At 42.0% G+C, this 20,164-nt stretch overlaps 1 protein-coding gene across 1 annotated transcript in view; it reads left to right on the top strand.

The window, feature by feature from the left end:
- Positions 1–305: 305 nt before the first annotated feature.
- The window catches only part of INO80C (INO80 complex subunit C), a 49,141-nt gene continuing 29,282 nt past the window's right edge, over positions 306–20,164 (top strand). Inside the window, exon 1 of the mRNA XM_065399970.1 lies at positions 306–431. Within this exon, the coding sequence (XP_065256042.1) occupies positions 306–431 (126 nt within the window). The remainder of the gene's footprint in view (positions 432–20,164) is intronic.

The raw sequence follows: 20,164 nt of genomic DNA, 5'->3' as shown, positions 1-20,164 counted from the left end.
CCATCACAGGCTAGTCCCAGGTCTCCTCTAAAATGAAAACTTGGGCGCCCCGGCCGGGGAACCTGGGATCTGAAGGAAGGAGGCTCCCAACATTCCAACCGCACGTGCTGCTGCCGCCTGCCCAGCCCCCACGGACCGCGGAATGGGCAGGAGGAAGCCGCGCATGCGCAGCGGCTAAACTGGGCCATGGAGCAGCCGGCTGCAAAACCGCAGGGGAGCGAAATCGGCACGCAGCCAGCCGGCCGCACTGCGCATGCCCGCGGGGAGGGGCGGGCAGCCGGATCCGGCCTAGTGGAGGAGGGGGAATGGCCAGTCTGGTCCCAGGGGCAGCGGCTCTCGCCGCCCCGGGAGCGGCCCGCAGCAAGAAGCGTCCGGCGAGCCCGGGCAACGGCAGCGGCCCCGGCCCCAGCAAGAAGAAGAAGGTGGCAGCGGCGCCGAGTGGCCCCCAGCTAGCAGTGAGTGCGCGTGGTGAGGACTGGCGAGGGTGGAGTGCGCATGTGCAGCGGGAAGGGGGGAACGGGAGGAGTGCGCATGTGCGGGGAGGGATAGCCCCCCCCCATCCCCGAGCCTGCCTCTCCCAGTGCCCTGACCCGCCTCCCACCCTGGGCGGGCGCTCCCACCCCACTGGTGCCCTTGAGCCCCATAAGCCTGCGTGGCCTAGCAGGCAGATCACTGGATCAGGACTCTAGAGCTAGGTTCTATTCCTGCCTCTGCCACCAGCCTCCGGGGTAAGCATGGCACCTTTGTGCCTCAGTTTCCCCATTTGTGAAATGGGGATAATGACACTGACCTCCTTTGTAAAGAACTTTGAGACCTATTCTCATACAGTCCTAGAGCATCTCAGCACAAAAAAACCAAGGCATATATTCCCCAATATACGTGGGTGAGTGCAGAAATGGAGGACACAGTAATGCAAATAGGGCTTTGCAATGGAAATGCTCACACCTGAGCTAGGCTAAGCCAGATCCCAATCACCTGGGTTAACTGTGTATTGTAGCCATAGCTTAAGGGATGTAACCTCACATAGGTGCAATAGAGGCATGTTTAAAACCAATTTATATGCATCTAGGTCACTAAAAGGTGTAATCATGTTAGAACTTCCAATCAGACCCTGCTTTGGAGAAGTTAGGTTTAAGCATGATTGCTGCAAACCCAGAATCCTGTACTATGCTCAAGGACTTGTCTTCAGCCTAATAATATAATTCAAATAATTGGCCCTTCCTTGAGTCCCACCACATACAAATCTCTTAACTCAAGTATGATGGTGCTTTTAACTCAAGATGGCCAGTTGGGATACATGTTGAATTAGCACAACTCATCAGTTGCTAATACAGTTGCTCTTTGCATCTTGAGTGTTATTTCATAGTGTGGGCTGCTCTCACTTGAGTTAAACTAACACAAGAGGAGTTAACTCTGCAGTGAAGATGCCTATTACATAGTGGTGTAGCATCATGCATCTCTTGAGCTATGCCTACCAAATGAGGAGTGGGGCCAATGGAGCATGCAAGTCTTTACATGTGAATGTTGAAAAGTTGAGTCTCAGTAGGCTTTGTGTGTATATAGTGTATATCCTCAATGATTTCTATTCCCTTTTCAGGAGGCATAACAGTGTCTAGAGCTAGTCAAAAAACAGGAAAAGTTTCCATGACAAAAGTTGGTCCTTATTTTTCATAGAAAAGTATCTACTTACCACTAGAGCTAATCAAAGAAGTGTGAATCACAGCTTCTAAGTGAGCAATGCTGACAATAAGGTTGCTTATTTTCACAAAAGCCATGAGATCGATGGGGAGATCTCTTGAATTCCCAGCAAATCCTCTGACCCTGTAACTTGAAGATCACCATCCTTGTTCCCCTCTGTATGACAACAAGCCCTCCCTCAACTGGACAGCATCTCTGCAACTCCTATGAGTTCAGCTTGTGGTGTTTATAGATCTTCCTTTCCCCTTCTGTGGTATTATCAACAAGCAGAGAGTTATTTGGCCAACCGTTATTTGTAACACTGGCTATTAGCTAAAATAATGTTAAAAATGATTGCCAACCATTATCACATTTGACAACCATTTTCAAGAGCTGTTGTGGTTAGCAATTTGGATGTTCAAGGATGGTAAGGGCTAAGTGTATATTTTATATGTTGATAACTTGTTTATAAGAAACAATCTATTTTTATGTTTGAGATATATTCTTTGTCAATAGACAGCTGCTAGTAAAGTGAAAGAATCCTTCATTTCCTACCCTAAATTGGGTTGTAGTATTTTGTGCTAAGCAGCTTTTGCATTCCTCCCTTGAGGTGGCTGCATTGCACTAGTGGATGAAGTAATTTCTCTACACAGCGTATGAAGTACTATATATAAAAGTATGCTATTGACTTCAGTGGTGCAGGGTTTGTTCCAAAAAGTCACAACTAAGCTCAGGAGCTTAGGCGCTGCCAAAAGCATGCTTAACCCCCTGGAATGAAGAAAATCTGCTGTCGGTTTCCTGGTCCTCTGGCCATCAAACACACACATGGTGTTGACTAGCTGTGGAGAATGCCACATTCTTTGTACCTTAGAGAGAAGAAGAGACACCCTGATGCAGGGCTTTTAAAACAGAAATAAAGTTGGTCTGTATATTTTTAGAGAGTTAGAAACACTCATCAAATGGCATGTTCTTCAGCAATAACTTTTTCTACCCATACCCCATAAATTCCTACAATTTTTAGTTACACAGCTACCAAAGTATTCATGCATAAACTGATTTATGACAAGATGAAACACTTAATAAATCCAGTCTCTAATTTAATCATAATGCAGCCCGTCATCAACCAGCTCTCACTCTACTTCATGAGTATCCCTCTGATCAAGTAGCTCAACCAGTCAGCGACTAGTTTATCCACAAACATTGTAAACCTGTCTGTACTTTTTATGAATAAGTTGCTTGCTGACTAGCTGGTAATTGTGGGACTTTTTTTAAACTTAACTGAATTAAATTCACCTGTCCAACAGTCTATGTAGCTATACCTTTTATACAATCCAGTTTTAAAACAAGTTTTGTGAGAATGCTTAGTACTCTTCATACCATTCACTTTCCAAGTTAACCTCTTTTGACCTTATTTTTTAAAACTTTGCATGCTAAGCATATCATTAGTCATATGTCTCAATATGGAATGTTTTTTCTTGTAAAGAAATAGACACTATGAAACAGATGGAGAAAAATAGAGTTAACATTCCCCAGTTTAAATCACCAAATTATAGTCAATAATACATACATTACACACTTATGTAAAAGTCTGCAGGATTGGGGCTCTAGATTGCAAGTTCTTAGGGTAGGGAAGTGCCTTCTTATATCTTTTTAAAGCACCCAGCACACTTTTGCAAATTGTGTAATTACTGATGCACAGGACCTTGTGCTTGGCCCTTGTCACTGTAGATGTGTTTCACATGTAATGCTTAGTCTGCACTTTCCCCCACATCTGTGGATCAGTCTCCATGAAGTTAAACAAAAACTGTTTTTGTGGTGCCCCACAAGACTTATTTTCCCTTTGCATGCTTTAGAGTAGTAGCTTCTACAGTGCTTGAACTGGGAAGAATGTTGGTATGGTTGAAATATAGATTTCAAACAAAAAAAGGGAGTAAGGAAAGCAGTGAGAGCAAATGAAGTTTTGTTTATAAATTTTTTTATCAACTTTGCCTGGTAAAATAATTGGTTAATGGGAAAGTAGATTTGTATGCTGTTGTGCAGTGGTTCTCAAACTTTTGTACTGGTGACCCCTTCCACGCAGCAAGTCTCTAAGTACGCCCCCCCCTTATAAATTAAAAACCCTTTTTTAATATTTAACACTATTATAAATGCTAAAGATGAAGCAGGGTTTGGGGTGGAGGCTGACCGCTCGTGACCCCCTGAGGGGTCCCAACCCCCAGTTTGAGAACCCCTCCTCTTGTGCATCCTGGTAGAAAGACCAGGTTTCTTGCTACGTATCAATGCAGCTCTTTACTGGACTTGGACTATATTTACCCAACACATAACCTAGTGTATACATTGAGAACTTACCTTTAATTCATCTATGTCTCACAAACATGAACAACAAAATATTGTTCACTGTTTGTGAAAGGTATTGGGTCATGTTTGTTTTGGAAGGCCACAGTACATAATGCTCTTCAGTCATGTCTGCAATAAGAGACACAGCCCCTTTGGAAATAATGCCTGTATTTACCAAATGCAGAATTAAAAATGAATTTACAGGAGAACGTGATTGCAGTTTGATTACATCACTTTTATTAGTCTTACACAATTATTCCTCCCATACTGTTGTTCCATTGAAAAATACTTCAATCTTGCTGGAGTTCAGTATTTTCAATATTGAGGATTAATGCGCATATGAAGTAGTGATGGAAATTAGTAGAAAACCGTTGATTTTATTATTGATTGATATAGCACCATTCATTTAGGGATTGTCTACAAGAGGATTTTTTTTGTTTGTTTGTTTTTTGTTGTTGTTGCTGAAAGGATTTCCACTGTTGCTCCAGTTGTTTCAGCTCCATCAGAACCAATGGGAGCCCTAGTGTGCTCTGAGCAGCTAGTGCAGGGGTAGGCAACCTATGGCACGTGTGCCGAAGGTGGCACGCAAGCTGATTGTCAGTGGCACTCACGCTGCCCAGGTCCTGGCCACCGGTCCGGGGGGCTCTGCATTTTAATGTAATTTTAAATGAAGCTGCTTAAACATTTTAAAAAGCTTACTTACTTTACATACAACAATAGTTTAGTTATATATTATAGACTTATAGAAAGAGACCTTCTAAAAACGTTAACATGTAATACTGGCACGTGAAACCTTAAATTAGAGTGAATAAATGAAGACTTGGCACACCACTTCTGAAAAGTTGCCGACCCCTGAGCTAGTGTCTTTTTAAGCGCAATGGCCTGGATACATAAAGGTACTTAAGTGTTGCAACACCTAACTTTTAGGCGTCTGGAAAATTACTGGGATTCACAAAGCCTGAGTTAGGTGTCTGGGCTTCATACAATGCCTGGGGACAGATAAGCACCTTGGAATGGGATCCACAAAAGCTAGTGTGCTAGGCATGGAGCAACCTAAGCTAACCAAGCAGATATGCTAATTAGAGGGGTGTATCCTAAGCCACATACTTTGACAGAATTTGGCACCTAAATGTGGAGTGCAGGTAGGTGCCTAGCTCTGTTTGCAATCTGCAGCCAGGAACCCTCTCCTGGAGCTAGGCAGTTTAGGTGCCTGCCCAACTGCACACAAAACGGCCTATAGGAGGAGATCTCCCTAACCTGAGAGATGATAGATCAATGTTCAAATCCCTCCTCATCAGGTAGAGCAGGGGATTTGAACTGGGGTCTCCCACATCTCAGGTGAGTACTCTAACCACTGGGCTAAAGGTTATAAGGGAGGGCCTCCTCCCTTCCTTGGCCATCTTGTGTGGAGTTAGGCAGCCTTTGAGTACGCCTAGTGGATTAGACCCCGCACATGATTTAGGTGGAGTTGTGCTGGGGATTAAGTGGGAGGTAAGCATCTGGACATCCAGAGTGAGGCAACAGTATACATGCTCAGAAGCAGAAACATAGGTGACTAGGGAACTTTTACTGAAAAAGCTTAGGTGCTGAGTGAATTTAGTCACCTGCAGGGTTGGGCGGCCACGGAACAGGAGTTTTTTGGATCACAGTTGCACCTAAAAATGGGACTTAGGCACTTAAGTCTGGGGGATAGACTTCTAAGTCTGTTGTACACAAAAGTATATGCTGCATTGTACAGCAGGATGTATTTGCTAATCAGAAAACAAAGAACAGAATGCCTGCCCTGAAGAGCTAACAAGCTAAAAGGCAAAATGTGACAGTGCAGGTAACCGAGGGATAGGGAAAACATTATCTTCTGTAGGTTTGTCAGAAGACATTTGCAGATGATTGACAGAAGATGGAAAGTGCTATTTAAGTGCTAAATATTATCATATGGAAGGGTTGTGGTGTACCGTTAGTTGAAAGGCTGCTCCAGGCATAGTAACATACAATAAGGTGAGTTTTAAATAAATGCTTCGTTTTGAAAATGATAGCACAGTTTGTCCTATGCTTTGGATACATAGAAAACCCTTCATAAAATTTCATGGCAGAGCTTTCCTGCACTTTTTTCTCTATGCATCGGCATATGTAGTTTCTCTTCCTATTTTTAATGTTGTTGTAAGTCTTGATATAGTTTATTTTAATCTTCATTTTGAAAACTGTTTTCTCCAGTGTTTCAATGGCATTTAAGAATTGGTTACATAAATGACTTGATATGATGTTTGTCTCAAACAGTGAATGTAGTTAATGGGAACCTCCTTGTTTTTATATAATTAATCATGTAATAAACACTTTATTTTATTTAATATGTCAAGTGCCTATAACAAAAGTAACTAGGAGTCGTACAATAGTATTAAAACATATACAAGTCAAAATGACAATATCATTCCCTTACTACAGGGTTGTCTCACCCAAACAATCAAACAAATAGATTAAACCCCAAGATAAACACAAAATATTGTTCATGTTAAAACATGACTGAACAAAGATGATTATGAAATTAGGTATCTGATAGACAGTCATATTTTCTAAACCTCAATATCAGGGCCTTTAAAAATACATATATATGAATTACAATTATGTACCAAGAGCCTGTTCCACTGTGACCGCTTTCCCTCTGACTTCAATGGAACAGAATTGGACCCTAAACCATTTACCAAATATAATAATAAAAAAATGCTATTTTCTCAAAGCCATAAAAATATCCTCACTGTAAATAGGAAACTATCAAATACATTTTAATGTAATTTTGTTTTTAAAAATTTCATGTTCAAGCTAACTTTAATTCCCTGAAAAATGAGATTAGAGAGGAAAAGTTGAACTATCCTTAACTACAGAAGTAGTGAGTGCCACCATAGCTATCATGTTCTGGTTGAGTACCCCTTACAGCAGGGGCGGGCAAACTTTTTGGCCTGAGGGCCGCATCGGGTTTCGTAAATTGTATGGAGGGCCGGTTAGGGGAGGGGGTCGTGGCCCGGCCCCCACCTCCTATCCGCCTCTCCAGGACTCCTGCCCCATCCAACCCCCTCCCCCCCCGTTCCCCGACGGCCCCTCTAGAACCCCTGCCCCATCCACAACCCTCACTCCCTGTCCCCTGACTGCCCCCGGATCCCCGCCACCCCATCCAACCCCCCCCTCCTTCCTGACTTCCCCCCCGGGACTCCTGCCCCCATTCAACCCCCTGTTTCCTCCCCAACCACCATCCACACCCCCGCCCCTGACCACCACCCGGAACTTCCCTGCCCTCTATCCAACCCCCACTCCCTGCCCCCTTATCGTGCTGCCTGGAGCACCAGTGGCTGGCGGCACTACAGCCACACCGCCCGGCTGGAGCTGGGCCATGCTGCCGCCGCCACCACACAGCACAGAGCACCGGATCAGGTCGGGCTCTGCAGCTGCGCTGCCCCAGGAGCTCAAAGCCCCACTGCCCAGAGCATTGCATCGGCGGCGGAGCGAGTGAGCTGAGGCTGTGGGGGAAGGGGGCGAGCCTCCCGGGCCAGGAGATCGGGGGCCAGGCAGGATGGTCCAGCAGGCCGAATGTGGCCCACGGGCCGTAGTTTGCCCACCCCTGCCTTACAGCATGCGCTGCATTGTAATGAGTTCCCACTAGGCAACTAAAAATTAATCACTCATTTAAATTAAATGAACTCGAAAAAGTTAAGGTCTCCAAACTTATTCTAATTAGCGTAACATTGTCTTCTATAAGATTTGTTGTGGCAAAAATAACAGTTCTCCTCTATAGTTGGAAATTTAAAATAAAAAACAACAAAACATGTTTCTGAACAACCCATTGCCATGATAGTGATTAGGGAACCAGAAATAATACAATCATGTGAGTGTGTAAATAATTATGTAGTTGTTGATTTAAAAAAAAAAAACCTGTCGTATCATTATGCTCTAGAGCCTAAACTTTCATTTTCTGCCCTGAAGGTTGCTAAGATAACTGTAAAAATGTGAATTTAATATAACTGATGAACCAATGTCTATCTCAGGCCTGGTCTGTGCTAATAAGCTAGGTCAACCCAGCTGTGTCACTCGGGTGTGAAAAATCCCCACCCCTGCACTACATAGTTAAGCTGACCCAAGTCCCTGTGTAGATAGCACTAAGTCGACAGAAGAATTCTTCTGCTGACCTAGCTACCGTCTCTCGGAAAAGTGGATTATCTGTGCCAATGGAATAACCCTCCCCGTCATTGCAGGCAGTTTCTACACTGAAGCGCTACAATGGCGCAGCTGCAGCTGTGCCACTGTATTGTTTCAAATGTAGACAAGCCCTAAATCTGCAGGCAGCCTGAAGCAATACCTTTTGGAAGATATGAAGTGTCCCCATGGGATGTTAACTCAAATCTGCTTAAGTCAATTTAAATATCTATCTTGCTGGATGTAGTGGCGATATTGGGGATATTGGTTAGCTAGTTACTGCTATGAGCTGCTGGGATGAGGAATTCAATTTCCCTCTCTCAAATTCAATCACGTTCACATCTGTCCAGAAGGAAGGAAGTATGGAGGAGATGCATCACCTCATTAGTACCAAAAGCTTCAAGGACCTTTTGAAGTAAAGCCTAGGCTTTCACTGGGCTTTAACTCAACCAGTTTAGCACAAATTACCTTGTTTTAGCTAGAGTTTTAGACAATATTAGTTAGATTGAGCTAGCTAACATACTCTATCATCACATCTTTAAAACCTAGTCAAGGCAAGGCCCTGGAACGCCTTGCAAAGTTAGGTGTTGCAACAAAGCAGACAGCAAACAGCTAAATATTAAATATGAGTATTAAATACCAGCAAGTTCTTTTATTGCTCTCCCAAAGACTAGCTTTATTTCCTAGGGGTCCAGAAATGAGAACCAGGACTGTTCTTAGATATTTGTTGATGTATAATCCATCCAATTTCTTAAAGAACCAGCATCCCTCCACATCCTTGGTGAAAGGAAGATTATGTTTATAACACACAATTAACAAACAAAAATAACAGGAGTACTTGTGGCACCTTAGAGACTAACAAATTTATTAGAGCATAAGCTTTCGTGGGCTACAACCCACTTCTTCGGATGCATATAGAGTGAAACATATATTGAGGAGATATATATACACACATACAGAGAGCATGAACAGGTGGGAGTTGTCTTACCAAGTCTGAGAGGCCAATTAAGTAAGAGAAAAAAAACTTTTGAAGTGATAATCAAGATAGCCCAGTACAGACAGTTTGATAAGAAGCAAGTGTGAGAATACTTACAAGGGGAGATAGATTCAATGTTTGTAATGGCTCAGCCATTCCCAATCCCTATTTAGCCCTGAGTTGATTGTGTCTAGTTTGCATATCAATTCCAGCTCAGCAGTCTCTCGTTGGAGTCTGTTTTTGAAGTTTTTCTGTTTTAAGATAGCCATCCGCAGGTCTGTCAAAGAATGGCCAGACAGGTTAAAGTGTTCTCCCACTGGTTTTTGAGTATTATGATTCCTGATGTCAGATTTGTGTCCATTAATTCTTTTGCGTAGAGACTGTCCGGTTTGGCCAATGTACATGGCAGAGGGGCATTGCTGGCACATGATGGCATATATCACATTGGTAGATGTGCAGGTGAACGAGCCCCTGATGGTATGGCTGATGTGATTAGGCCCTATGATGGTGTCACTTGAATAGATATGTGGACAGAGTTGGCATCGGGCTTTGTTACAAGGATAGGTTCCTGGGTCAGTGTTTTTGTTCAGTGATGTGTGGTTGCTGGTGAGTATTTGCTTTAGGTTGGGGGGTTGTCTGTAAGCGAGGACAGGTCTGTCTCCCAAGATCTGTGAGAGTAAAGGATCATCTTTCAGGATAGGTTGTAGATCTCTGATGATGCGCTGGAGAGGTTTTAGTTGGGGGCTGAAGGTGACAGCTAGTGGTGTTCTGTTATTTTCTTTGTTGGCCCTGTCTTGTAGGAGGTGACTTCTGGGTACTCGTCTGGCTCTGTCAATCTGTTTTTTCACTGCAGCAGGTGGGTATTGTAGTTTTAAGAATGCTTGATAGAGATCTTGTAGGTGCTTGTCTCTATCTGAGGGATTGGAGCAAATGCGGTTATATCTTAGAGCTTGGCTGTAGACAATGGATCGTGTGGTGTGTCCTGGATGGAAGCTGGAGGCATGTAGGTAAGTGTAGCGGTCAGTAGGTTTCCGGTACAGGGTGGTATTTATGTGACCATCGCTTATTAGCACAGTAGTGTCCAGGAAATGTACCGCTTGTGTGGATTGATCTAGGCTGAGGTTGATGGTGGGATGGAAATTATTGAAATCATGGTGGAATTCCTCAAGGGCTTCTTTTCCATGGGTCCAGATGATGAAGATGTCATCAATGTAGCGCAAGTAGAGTAGGGGCGTTAGGGGACGAGAGCTAAGGAAGCATTGTTCTAAGTCAGCCATAAAAATGTTGGCATACTGTGGGGCCATGCGGGTACCCATAGCAGTGCCGCTGACTTGAAGGTATATATTGTCCCCAAATGTGAAATAGTTGTGGGTGAGGACAAAGTCACAGAGTTCAGCCACCAGGTTAGCTGTGACATTATCGGGGATACTGTTCCTGATAGCTTGTAGTCCATCTGTGTGTGGAATATTGGTGTAGAGGGCTTCTACGTCCATAGTGGCCAGGATGGTGTTTTCTGGAAAATCACCGATGGATTCTAGTTTCCTCAGGAAGTCAGTAGTATCTCGAAGATAGCTAGGAGTGCTGGTAGCGTAGGGTCTGAGGAGAGAGTCCACATAACCAGACAAGCCTGATGTTAGGGTGCCAATGCCTGAGATGATGGGGCGTCCAGGATTTCCAGGTTTATGGATCTTGGGTAGCAAATAGAATGTCCCTGGTCGGGGTTCTAGGCATGTGTCTGTACAGATTTGTTCCTGTGCTTTGTCAGGGAGTTTTTTTTAGCAGATGGTGTAGTTTCTTTAGGTAATCCTCAGTGGGATCAGAGGATAATGGCCTGTAGAATGTGGTGTTTGAGAGCTGTCTAGCAGCCTCTTGGTCATATTCCAATTTATTCATGATGACGACAGCACCTCCTTTGTCAGCCTTTTTGATAATGATGTCAGGGTTGTTTCTGAGGCTGTAGATGGCGTTGTGTTCAGCATGGCTGAGGTTATGGGGCAAGTGATGTTGCTTATCCACAATTTCAGCCTTTGCACGTTGACGGAAGCAATCTATGTAGAAATCCAGTCTGTTGTTTCGACCGTCCGGAGGAGTCCACGCAGAATCCTTTTGTTTGTAGTGCTGGTAGAGGGGATTCTGTGGGTTAGTATGCTGTTCAGAGGTATGTTGGAAATATTCTTTGAGTCGGAGACGTCGAAAGTAGGATTCTAGGTCACCGCAGAACTGTATCATGTTCGTGGGTCTGGAGGGACAAAAGGAGAGGCCCCGAGATAGGACAGACTCTTCTGCTGGGGCTAAGAGTATAGCTGGAAAGGTTAACAATATTGCTGGGTGGGTTAAGGGAACTACTGTTGTGGCTCCTTGTGCCTGTAGCAGTTTAGATAGTTTAGTGTCCTTTTTCCTTTGTAGAGAGGCAAAGTTTGTCTTGTAAATGGCTTGTCTAGTTTTTGTAAAGTCTATCCATGAGGAAGTTTGTGTGGAAGGTTGGTTTCTTATGAGAGTATCCAGTTTTGAGAGCTCATTCTTAATCTTTCCCTGTTTGTTGTATAGGATGCTGATCAGGTGGTTTCGCAGTTTCTTTGAGAGTGTGTGACATAGTCTCTCAGCATAGTCTGTGTGATATGTAGATTGTAATGGATTTTTTACCTTTAGTCCTTTTGGTATGATGTCCATCTGCTTGCATTTGGAAAGGAAGATGATGTCTGTCTGTATCTGTACGAGTTTTTTCATGAAGTTGATGGAATTAACAAACACTTATCAGTAATGTTTATAACATCTGGCCAAGATTATAATATACATGTTTTAATTCAGCTTTATAGAAGGAGAATAATTTTTAAAACTCGTCATTTTAAAAGGGAGACTATTAAGGCTGGGAGGTCTAAAAATGGATTTTGCTTGACGTTTGTCACATATTGAAGGATTTAGAGTATCTGTAATCACAAAAGTATGTGTATTTCCAAATCAACCTATGCCAATCCCAGAGAAATGCTACCCTCACCCCCCCCCCCATGTGATTTGATTTGAGATTCAGAGTAAACACAGATGTGCTCCCACCCTTCTTTCTACATCATAGCACATGTGTATTGATTTTACTATGGATCTCAGTAAATTGGTGTCAGATTTTTCACCCCCTTTCTTCTCCCAGCATAAGGTTTAAAATAATTTACTTTAGCTAATGGGCATGCAACATCTTTTAAAAATCTATGCAGGATCTAGCAACTGCTGCACTTCATTTCATGATGTATAACAAAAATACAAGAGACTCAGAAAAGGACAAGGAGAATGATTGGATGCTTCTGTCAGAAGGAGATAATACTACTTTACTAGGATTATTTGATTTTGAAAGAGAAGTGTAAGAGGAGATATGACAGTGATACAGTATAGAAAATTTGATTCAAACACTTCACACATTAGCAAGATAGCTCACCTAAGATGTGACGCTCATAAAAATGGTCATGTTAGAATCAAATTAGCTGTTTAAAATGGTTAAGGTAAACAAGACTCAATTAGGAATAACGTGACTATCTAGATACTGCAGCTTTATACATCTGAACTGCTCTTTTACACACTTCAGTACATGTTACAAGCTTGCACTAGATAGCATTTCAGTTTTTGCTTCAGAAAAGTGATAGACATTATGTAAACATGTTAATGTTGGGGTATGGAATTTAATAGAAATTTTAATTTTGTAGTTTAACAGGGTTTTGAACTTAATTGTTTTGTATTAAGAAGCAAACAAAGCAGAGACTTGTCCATTGGGTTATTCATTTTGTGATTACATTCCATGTATATTTACAGGTGCTAAATTATCTGTAGGAGTGGCTCTCTCTTTGTTCTCTGGAGATAGAGAATTATTGGACAGTTATAAGGAAAAACTAATAATAAACTGAATATAAAGGACAGTGTTTTTAAAAAACGGTGACAAAATTATAAGCTAATAACATCCTGGAGGCCAGTTAATCACTCCCATTTCTGTTGTCCCATAATAAAAAGGAAACATTCTGTTAAATATAAATTTAAAACAGATAAAAATAAATAGTTTTTCTGAATACTGGATAAGTAAGCTGTGGCAGAAAGGTCCACATATTCTATCATTTTAGAAAGACCAAATATCTGTAGTTACATTGCTATGAAAATTTTTACAAAGGCTTTCTGTCCTCATGCTTCAGGGCATAAACTGTCAGCTGCATCCAGGAAGAAATTTTCTCCCCACTTGCCTTAGTATTGTACAATGGATGGGAAACATTTTGTGGATCTTTTTAAATCTTCCTCTGAGACATTATAGGCCAGAGACAGGATCCCAAACTAGCTGAATCATTGGTTTCTTTCAGTATGGCAAATCCTATGTATCTATGCCTTCATATTAATGGGGGGGGGGGGGAGAGAGACTGTTTGGTCTCTCATATGTGCATCATATTTCACCAATTTTCATCAAACAGAGAAAATATTATGCAGAGAATTCCCCAGGCTCTCACATGCACACCTTCCTGATGCATGAACTATGTAAAAATCTGAGTTTTGTTTAAATGCCATCACTTAAAAAATATCTGCAGTTCTGAGGGATAAATTTTTCAATGTGGGACAACTTCAACTTAGATAAATTTTGTAGATTTCCTGCCTTGATAATGATTGTCTACTTATGGCACTAACTATGGAGCTGTCCGGGTGCTAATCACATATCTCTGACACTACTGAGCAGTTGGGGAAACCGCTTACTCAAAGTTTCCCTGTCTTTGAGGAAGTGAAACCATGGGAAAAAGTTAACATAGTTTTGGAAGGTGGAGAAAGGACAGAAGAGGGACCAGGCCCTCAGATAGCTGTCTGAAAGTCCCTGCAGAGACTAGCACAGTAATTAATACACTGCATGGTAGTCATACAGTTTATATCACTGCTCATGCCCAACAGTGATATCCTCAATTTTAAAACATGTTGGTTTCTAACAATCTGTAACAGCTTCGATATGTATTACCATAGCTGCTTCTAACTGTAGTGAGTTGGATAGTGTCCTCACAGCACAATAAACTAAAAATTAACAAACTGGGATGGGATGAAAACAATTAGATGTCTAGACATTCAAAATGTTCGGGCCCCAAATTTAGCTCATCTTTTAACGTTAGAATTAGAAATGTTCTGAGTCTACCAAGGCGTGTCTTCAGTTGATAGTTCTGGACTGAATAAATGAAGATAAACTGTTAGTTTAGCTCTCAATTGTAAATTAATTACCCTCAGGTAAACTAAACATCCTGATGGGGAGTCTGAGTTGAAGTGGGAAGACAAAGTGATATACATTCCTGTCAAACTTCATTTGCTGCACCCACTGCCTGCCATTCTGTCCTCTTTACCCATACTCCTCCTATCCACTCTTTAAAAAGGAGGGCAGTGGTGAATTGATTTGCACTTGGTAGTGAGCTATGACCCAATTCTCCCCTCCTCCAGGTAAGTCTGGCCTGCGTGGATCCAGGTTACACAATGTCAAGTGGGTACAATGTCCTTTATCACTGCATAACATAAGCTTTAGCCATAAGTTTAATAGCTATGTATTCACAAAAGGACTTGGCTGATTCATATTTCTGCCATATCAAATCAATTTGGGATTTACCAATTCTGTTTTTTTTAACTCAAAATTGTTCTCAATCCCCAATATAGGGTACTGTATTACATAAAAAAAGAACAGAATTTGAAGTAGCCACTATTTTTATATAGTATACAACAGCTAGGAACTACAACATTTTTTAAAAGGTCCCGGTTTGGGGGCTGTCTAGCTCCATAGTCTTTATAGCTGTAAATGCTCTAATTCACAATCTGAGCATATCCTCAATTTTTTTTTTTAAAATTGCCATGCTAAATATTTTATTGTGGGAGCTTTCCTACAAGATCCCATAAAACCTCTCACAAAATCCCTTGGTTTTCTCTCACCTGCACTCTTGAAACTGATACAAATACTTCACTAGTTCTGATGCAATGGAACAGCCAGTCTTTTCACAACTATCTTTTATATTCTGTCCTGCAAAAGAGGCAATCAGGATGTAAAACATATTCGAAAACCAGGACTGTCTAGCTGTTTTCAGGATATGTGGCAATTCTTCAAACTCAACCAAAAATATTGAGGTGCATTTTATTGCTACTCAAGCCTTACATCTTATTAAAGCAGCATATCCTGGAGATATTATCAGAAAACACATCTCAAAGTGGCATTTGATTGTATAAAGGAAGTAAAGTAGTTCACAACAGATGCCTGTGTGACTCTGTTCTCTTCTAAACTAGAATTTGCTTGGTGTCTATTTCTGTTCACTTAGCAACTTACTCATTATCCTGGAAAATTTAGGTCTCCTGAAGGTATTGCACCCACAGGTTTGCTGAGTACAGTCTCCATGCTACTCGGAGAAGAGAAGCCCGGATTAAGGCCTACTGAGGGAGGGGAGGTTACAATATTTGGTGAATGTACAAAAAGTCTCTCCCTCCCAGTAACACGAGCTTTCTTTACATAATCTCTAGCCCTAAGATTAGAAAATATAAAAATGGATGTGTAGTTCCTTTTATTGTCCTCTTACAAGTATCTTTTGGGTATCTGGTGGGGTTATTCATCCCTGATGTGGTGCACCTTTGGCAAGCTCTTTTGAAGCTTGTGTTACTTATCAGTCAGAAGAATTAGTATATGATGTGGAACTCAAGGGCAGCACTGTTTTTTTTGTTTTTCTGTAAATTGCTTTAAGAATGAAATGCTTCATATGTCACAATTGATTTTGGGGTGGTGGGGATGGTGGAGAATGTTTTGGGCATCTTATGGGTGTTGCAGAGTTTGTTCCTGTGCAGGAATGATGGAATCTACTGCTTAGGGTACGTTTAAACTGCAAAAAATCCACCGCAGTATTGAGTCTCAGAGCCCAGATCAACTGACTCAGGCCCAAGCTACAGGGCTAAAAATAGGTTGGGCTAGAGCCACCCCCCTCACTGGGTTTCAGAATCTGGACTCCAGCCTGAGCGGGAACATCTACACTGATATTTTTAGCCTCATAGCACAAGCCCATGTCAGTTGATCCAGGCTCAGAGACTCATTGCCGTTTGGGTTTTTTTGTTTGTTTGTGGGCTTTTTTGCAATGTAGACGTACACAAAATTACCCTAGGACAGGGGCGGGTAAACTTTTTGGCCTGAGGGCCACATCAGGTTTCCAAAATTGTATGGAGGGCCAGTTAGCGGAGGTTGTGCCTCCCCAAACAGCCAGGCGTGGCCCGGCCCCGCCCCCTATCTGACCCCTCCTGCTTCTTGCCCCCGACAGATGCCCCGGGACACCTGCCCCATCGAACCCCCCTGTTCCCTGTCCCCTGACCACCCCCAGAACCCCTGCCGCCCCATCCAACCCCCCTCTCATTCCTGACTGCCCCCCCCCCGGGACCCCTGTCCCCATTCAACCCCCCTGTTCCCTGCCCTCTGACCACCCTGACCCCTATCCACACCCCTGACCACCACCCCAAACTACCCTGCCCTTTATCCAACCCCGCCCTGCTCCCTGCCCCCTTACCGCGCTGCCTGGAGCACCGGTGGCTGGCGGCGCTACAGTCATGCCGCCTGGCTGGAGCCGGCCACGCCACAGCGCAGCGCAGAGCACAGGTCAGGCCAGGCTCTGCAGCTGCGCTGCCCCAGGAGCTCGCAGCCCCGCCACCCAGAGCATTGCACTAGCGGGGGAGGGGGAACCGCAGGGGCGGGGCTGGGGGCGAGCCTCCTGGGGCAGGAGGATCCCGCGGGCCATAGTTTGCCCACCTATGCCCTAGGATATAATGCTAAAACTCCACTGAGTCATGCTGGCAGGGGGTACAGTTAGCTCCCAACAGGACGGGAAAGGGGTGGGAGTGTGTGTCTTGCTAGAGTGAAAAGGGAGCTAGGACAGAAGGAAAGCCTAAAAAACAGGTAAGGTAGGAAAGGGCCTGTGGGTCATGTTATTTTATTGTAATTGAATTACTAGGTAAGCTAAAATCATGGAAGAGGTTAAGTTTGGACACTAGCTCAAGGTCCATGTGCTCTCATAGGAATTTGGTAAGACGTATATAGCAGTTACTACTGGAGACTAATTGGTTGCTGATTTCAGGAAGGGTATAATCAAGAGAACTGGTTGAAAAAAATTAACTCTTTTTCTATCAAAAAATATGATTTAGTTGAAACAGATGTTTTGGGGAAAGAATCTCGGTTTTGACCAAACATCTGTTGGGAAGGTTTCTTGGGTCCAGGAGGAAAGCTGGGGGGGGGGGGGGGGGGGGAGAGAGAGAGAGAGAGAGAGAGAGAATGAGCACCATCTGAGAATATCCAAATAGTTAGTTGATTAGGGCTCTCTACCTAATTTGGAGCAGGGACTCCCACATTCCAGGTAAGTGCCCTAGTCCCATGGCTATTAGCTACTTTGAGGTGGCTCGCTCTCTTGATGAAAAATTTCAACAGGTCTCATTTTCATTCTGCATTGGAACTAACCAATGTCAAAACCTCAGATTTTCATGACATTGATTTTTTTTGTTTTCTACCCAGTCCTAATAATCAATACTCTTCTGCTTTCTCTTTCCTTATCTCTCTCTACTGCTATCTTACATAAAGCTTTTTAGTGGGCAGATGGACTATGATATTAGAGTTAGTGTTCTCTCTCTTCTCTTTTCTTGGTTGCAATCCATTATTTGATATCCCCTCTGAGAAATGTTATGACATTGAGGGCACATCAACAATTTGTGATCCTCCTTTTCTTCCTGTACCTTGTTTCCTTAAAAGAACTGCAGTATGTAAAATGATAGATTTAAACAGTTTTATTATGGAATTTAGCCTCTAAGTCCTTGATTAGACTAGAACAGTGAAATTTGTTTTTTGTTCACAGAAACATACAGTCAGATATATTTAGTCCTAATTTATTAATTGAATAATTTTTAATCACTAAGATAACTCCTTATGCTTTTATTTTTTGAATGTAACAATTCAGGAGAAATTATATTTTCTTCAAAGAACCCTAACTATTCTGTCTACTGGGCTCAGTCTTACTCCTGGTAATGTATGTCGTAACATATACTTTACTTTTTTCTTCTACATGTCCCAAGTTTTTTAACTGTAGAGCTTCTTTAGTATGCTATTCAGCTCCTGCATTTGCCTCTGAGTTACAATTTTCGTAATAAAGAAAACTGTCAAATGTTATAAACAAGAAATAGTCCCAACCCACCAAATGAAATCTAAAAGTGAGAGATCTTTTGCAGTCATTTAAGCTGAAGGGAGGTTTGTGGCAAATGCAAATTGAATCAAGCTTTCCTGGGATTGTGGGAAGCTATCCACAGTTGCTTCCCAATTACATTTTATTGAGGCTTTTCCCTCCTAGAAAATGGTGTTTTCTTAAAATATCTGTAAGTTATAAGAACTTTGTTCAGCATAGTGCTTGAACGTTTTTAAATGGAAAAATACATTTGACATCTGAAATCTATTGAGAAGAAACCAAAGCTTTTATTAAAGCATGTCAGTCTGTTTCTGTGTTTGAAAGTTTAATAATTTAAAAAAAAAAAAAAAGTAAATTCAAGGGGTTTGTTTGTTTGTTTTGTTTTGTTTTTTAAATAAGCTGTACCAGTGAAAAAGGATTTCTTGTGTCATGAAATTTATGGCTCTTTTTCCTTTAGGTTTTGAGAGATTGAGGACTAGAAATGTAATTAAAATCTTATTCTCTCTTTGGCTGCATTTTTAATTTTAAATTCATACCCTTATGCAGTTTAATAGAGCTTTGCTTTAGGGCATTTTATACCTCCATCTAAGTGACTAAAGTAATTAGTATTTTATACATGTTGGTCAAGTATTTTGTGACTTAAAGCACAAGTGTAGGTGAATGTTAGTGATTTGAAGCTCAGTCAGTGATGGGACACTAAATGAGTATGTTGCCCTTTAATCAAGAGCACTTGGAGTCTATGGTGTTCAGATGCTCTACAGAGAACATAGAAAAGCTATCCATCACTTTGTGACAGTTCAATCTTTTAGTGGATGAGTAAAATTTTAGTCAGTCTTTCTCAGGCAGATGGAATATGAAATGTTTCAAGCCATTTCAAAACAGAAAAGTTTGAAGGAATACGGTACAGATCGTTTTCTCTACAGTGTGTAACCTTTTTTCACTTTATTTATATTGCAATTTAATATATTCAGGCATCAGCAATGAAAGATATGTTAAGCTTTTTTCCTCCATAAATGAAGCATCCACTTCAATAACTATAGTATTCCAATAAGAGTCTAAGGGGGGAAGTGGGAGGGACAATTACCTCTCCATAGCTAAGGCAGCGGTCAGCTTCCAATATAAAGCCTATTTTAGCCTCCCAGTAACTTTGGCTTGGAAAAATGGTTTGGCTTGAATATTGCCATATTTCTCTGAAGGCAAAGGAGATTGTTTATAGAAAGTCTGGAGGAAATTGGTCAAACTGCTTTTCAGTTATAGGTCACTTAGAAAAGAAAACTAATCGGATTTGTCTCCTTGTTACTAACCCTTCATCTTTTCTTTCTAACTAGTGCATCGGCTGTATTTGAAGAAAATAGCTTGTAATTAAGCAAGAGTATTATTTTTTGTTGTGAGTTTTTGGGGCACAGTTCTACTCCCAATGAAATTTTTGCCTTTAATGTCAATCAATGGGAGTATGATCAGGCAGTGTGAGCCCTGATTCTCCATCTTATTTACAGGTTTCAGAGTAGCAGCCGTGTTAGTCTGTATCCGCAAAAATAACAGGAGTACTTGTGGCACCTTAGAGACTAACAAATTTATTAGAGCATAAGCTTTCGTGGGCTACAACCCACTTCTTCGGATGCATATGCATATGCATCCGAAGAAGTGGGTTGTAGCCCACGAAAGCTTATGCTCTAATAAATTTGTTAGTCTCTAAGGTGCCACAAGTACTCCTGTTATTTTTGCATCTTATTTACGTTGAGGTGGCAACAGTGAAACACCATTAACTTAAATGGATTTACTCCTAATTTATACTGTATGCATGAGCATATTGCCCATACTA

This window comes from Emys orbicularis, chromosome 2 (assembly GCF_028017835.1).
Source record: "Emys orbicularis isolate rEmyOrb1 chromosome 2, rEmyOrb1.hap1, whole genome shotgun sequence".
Lineage (NCBI taxonomy): Eukaryota > Metazoa > Chordata > Testudines > Emydidae > Emys > Emys orbicularis.
This window is presented reverse-complemented; position numbering and strand designations above follow the sequence as displayed.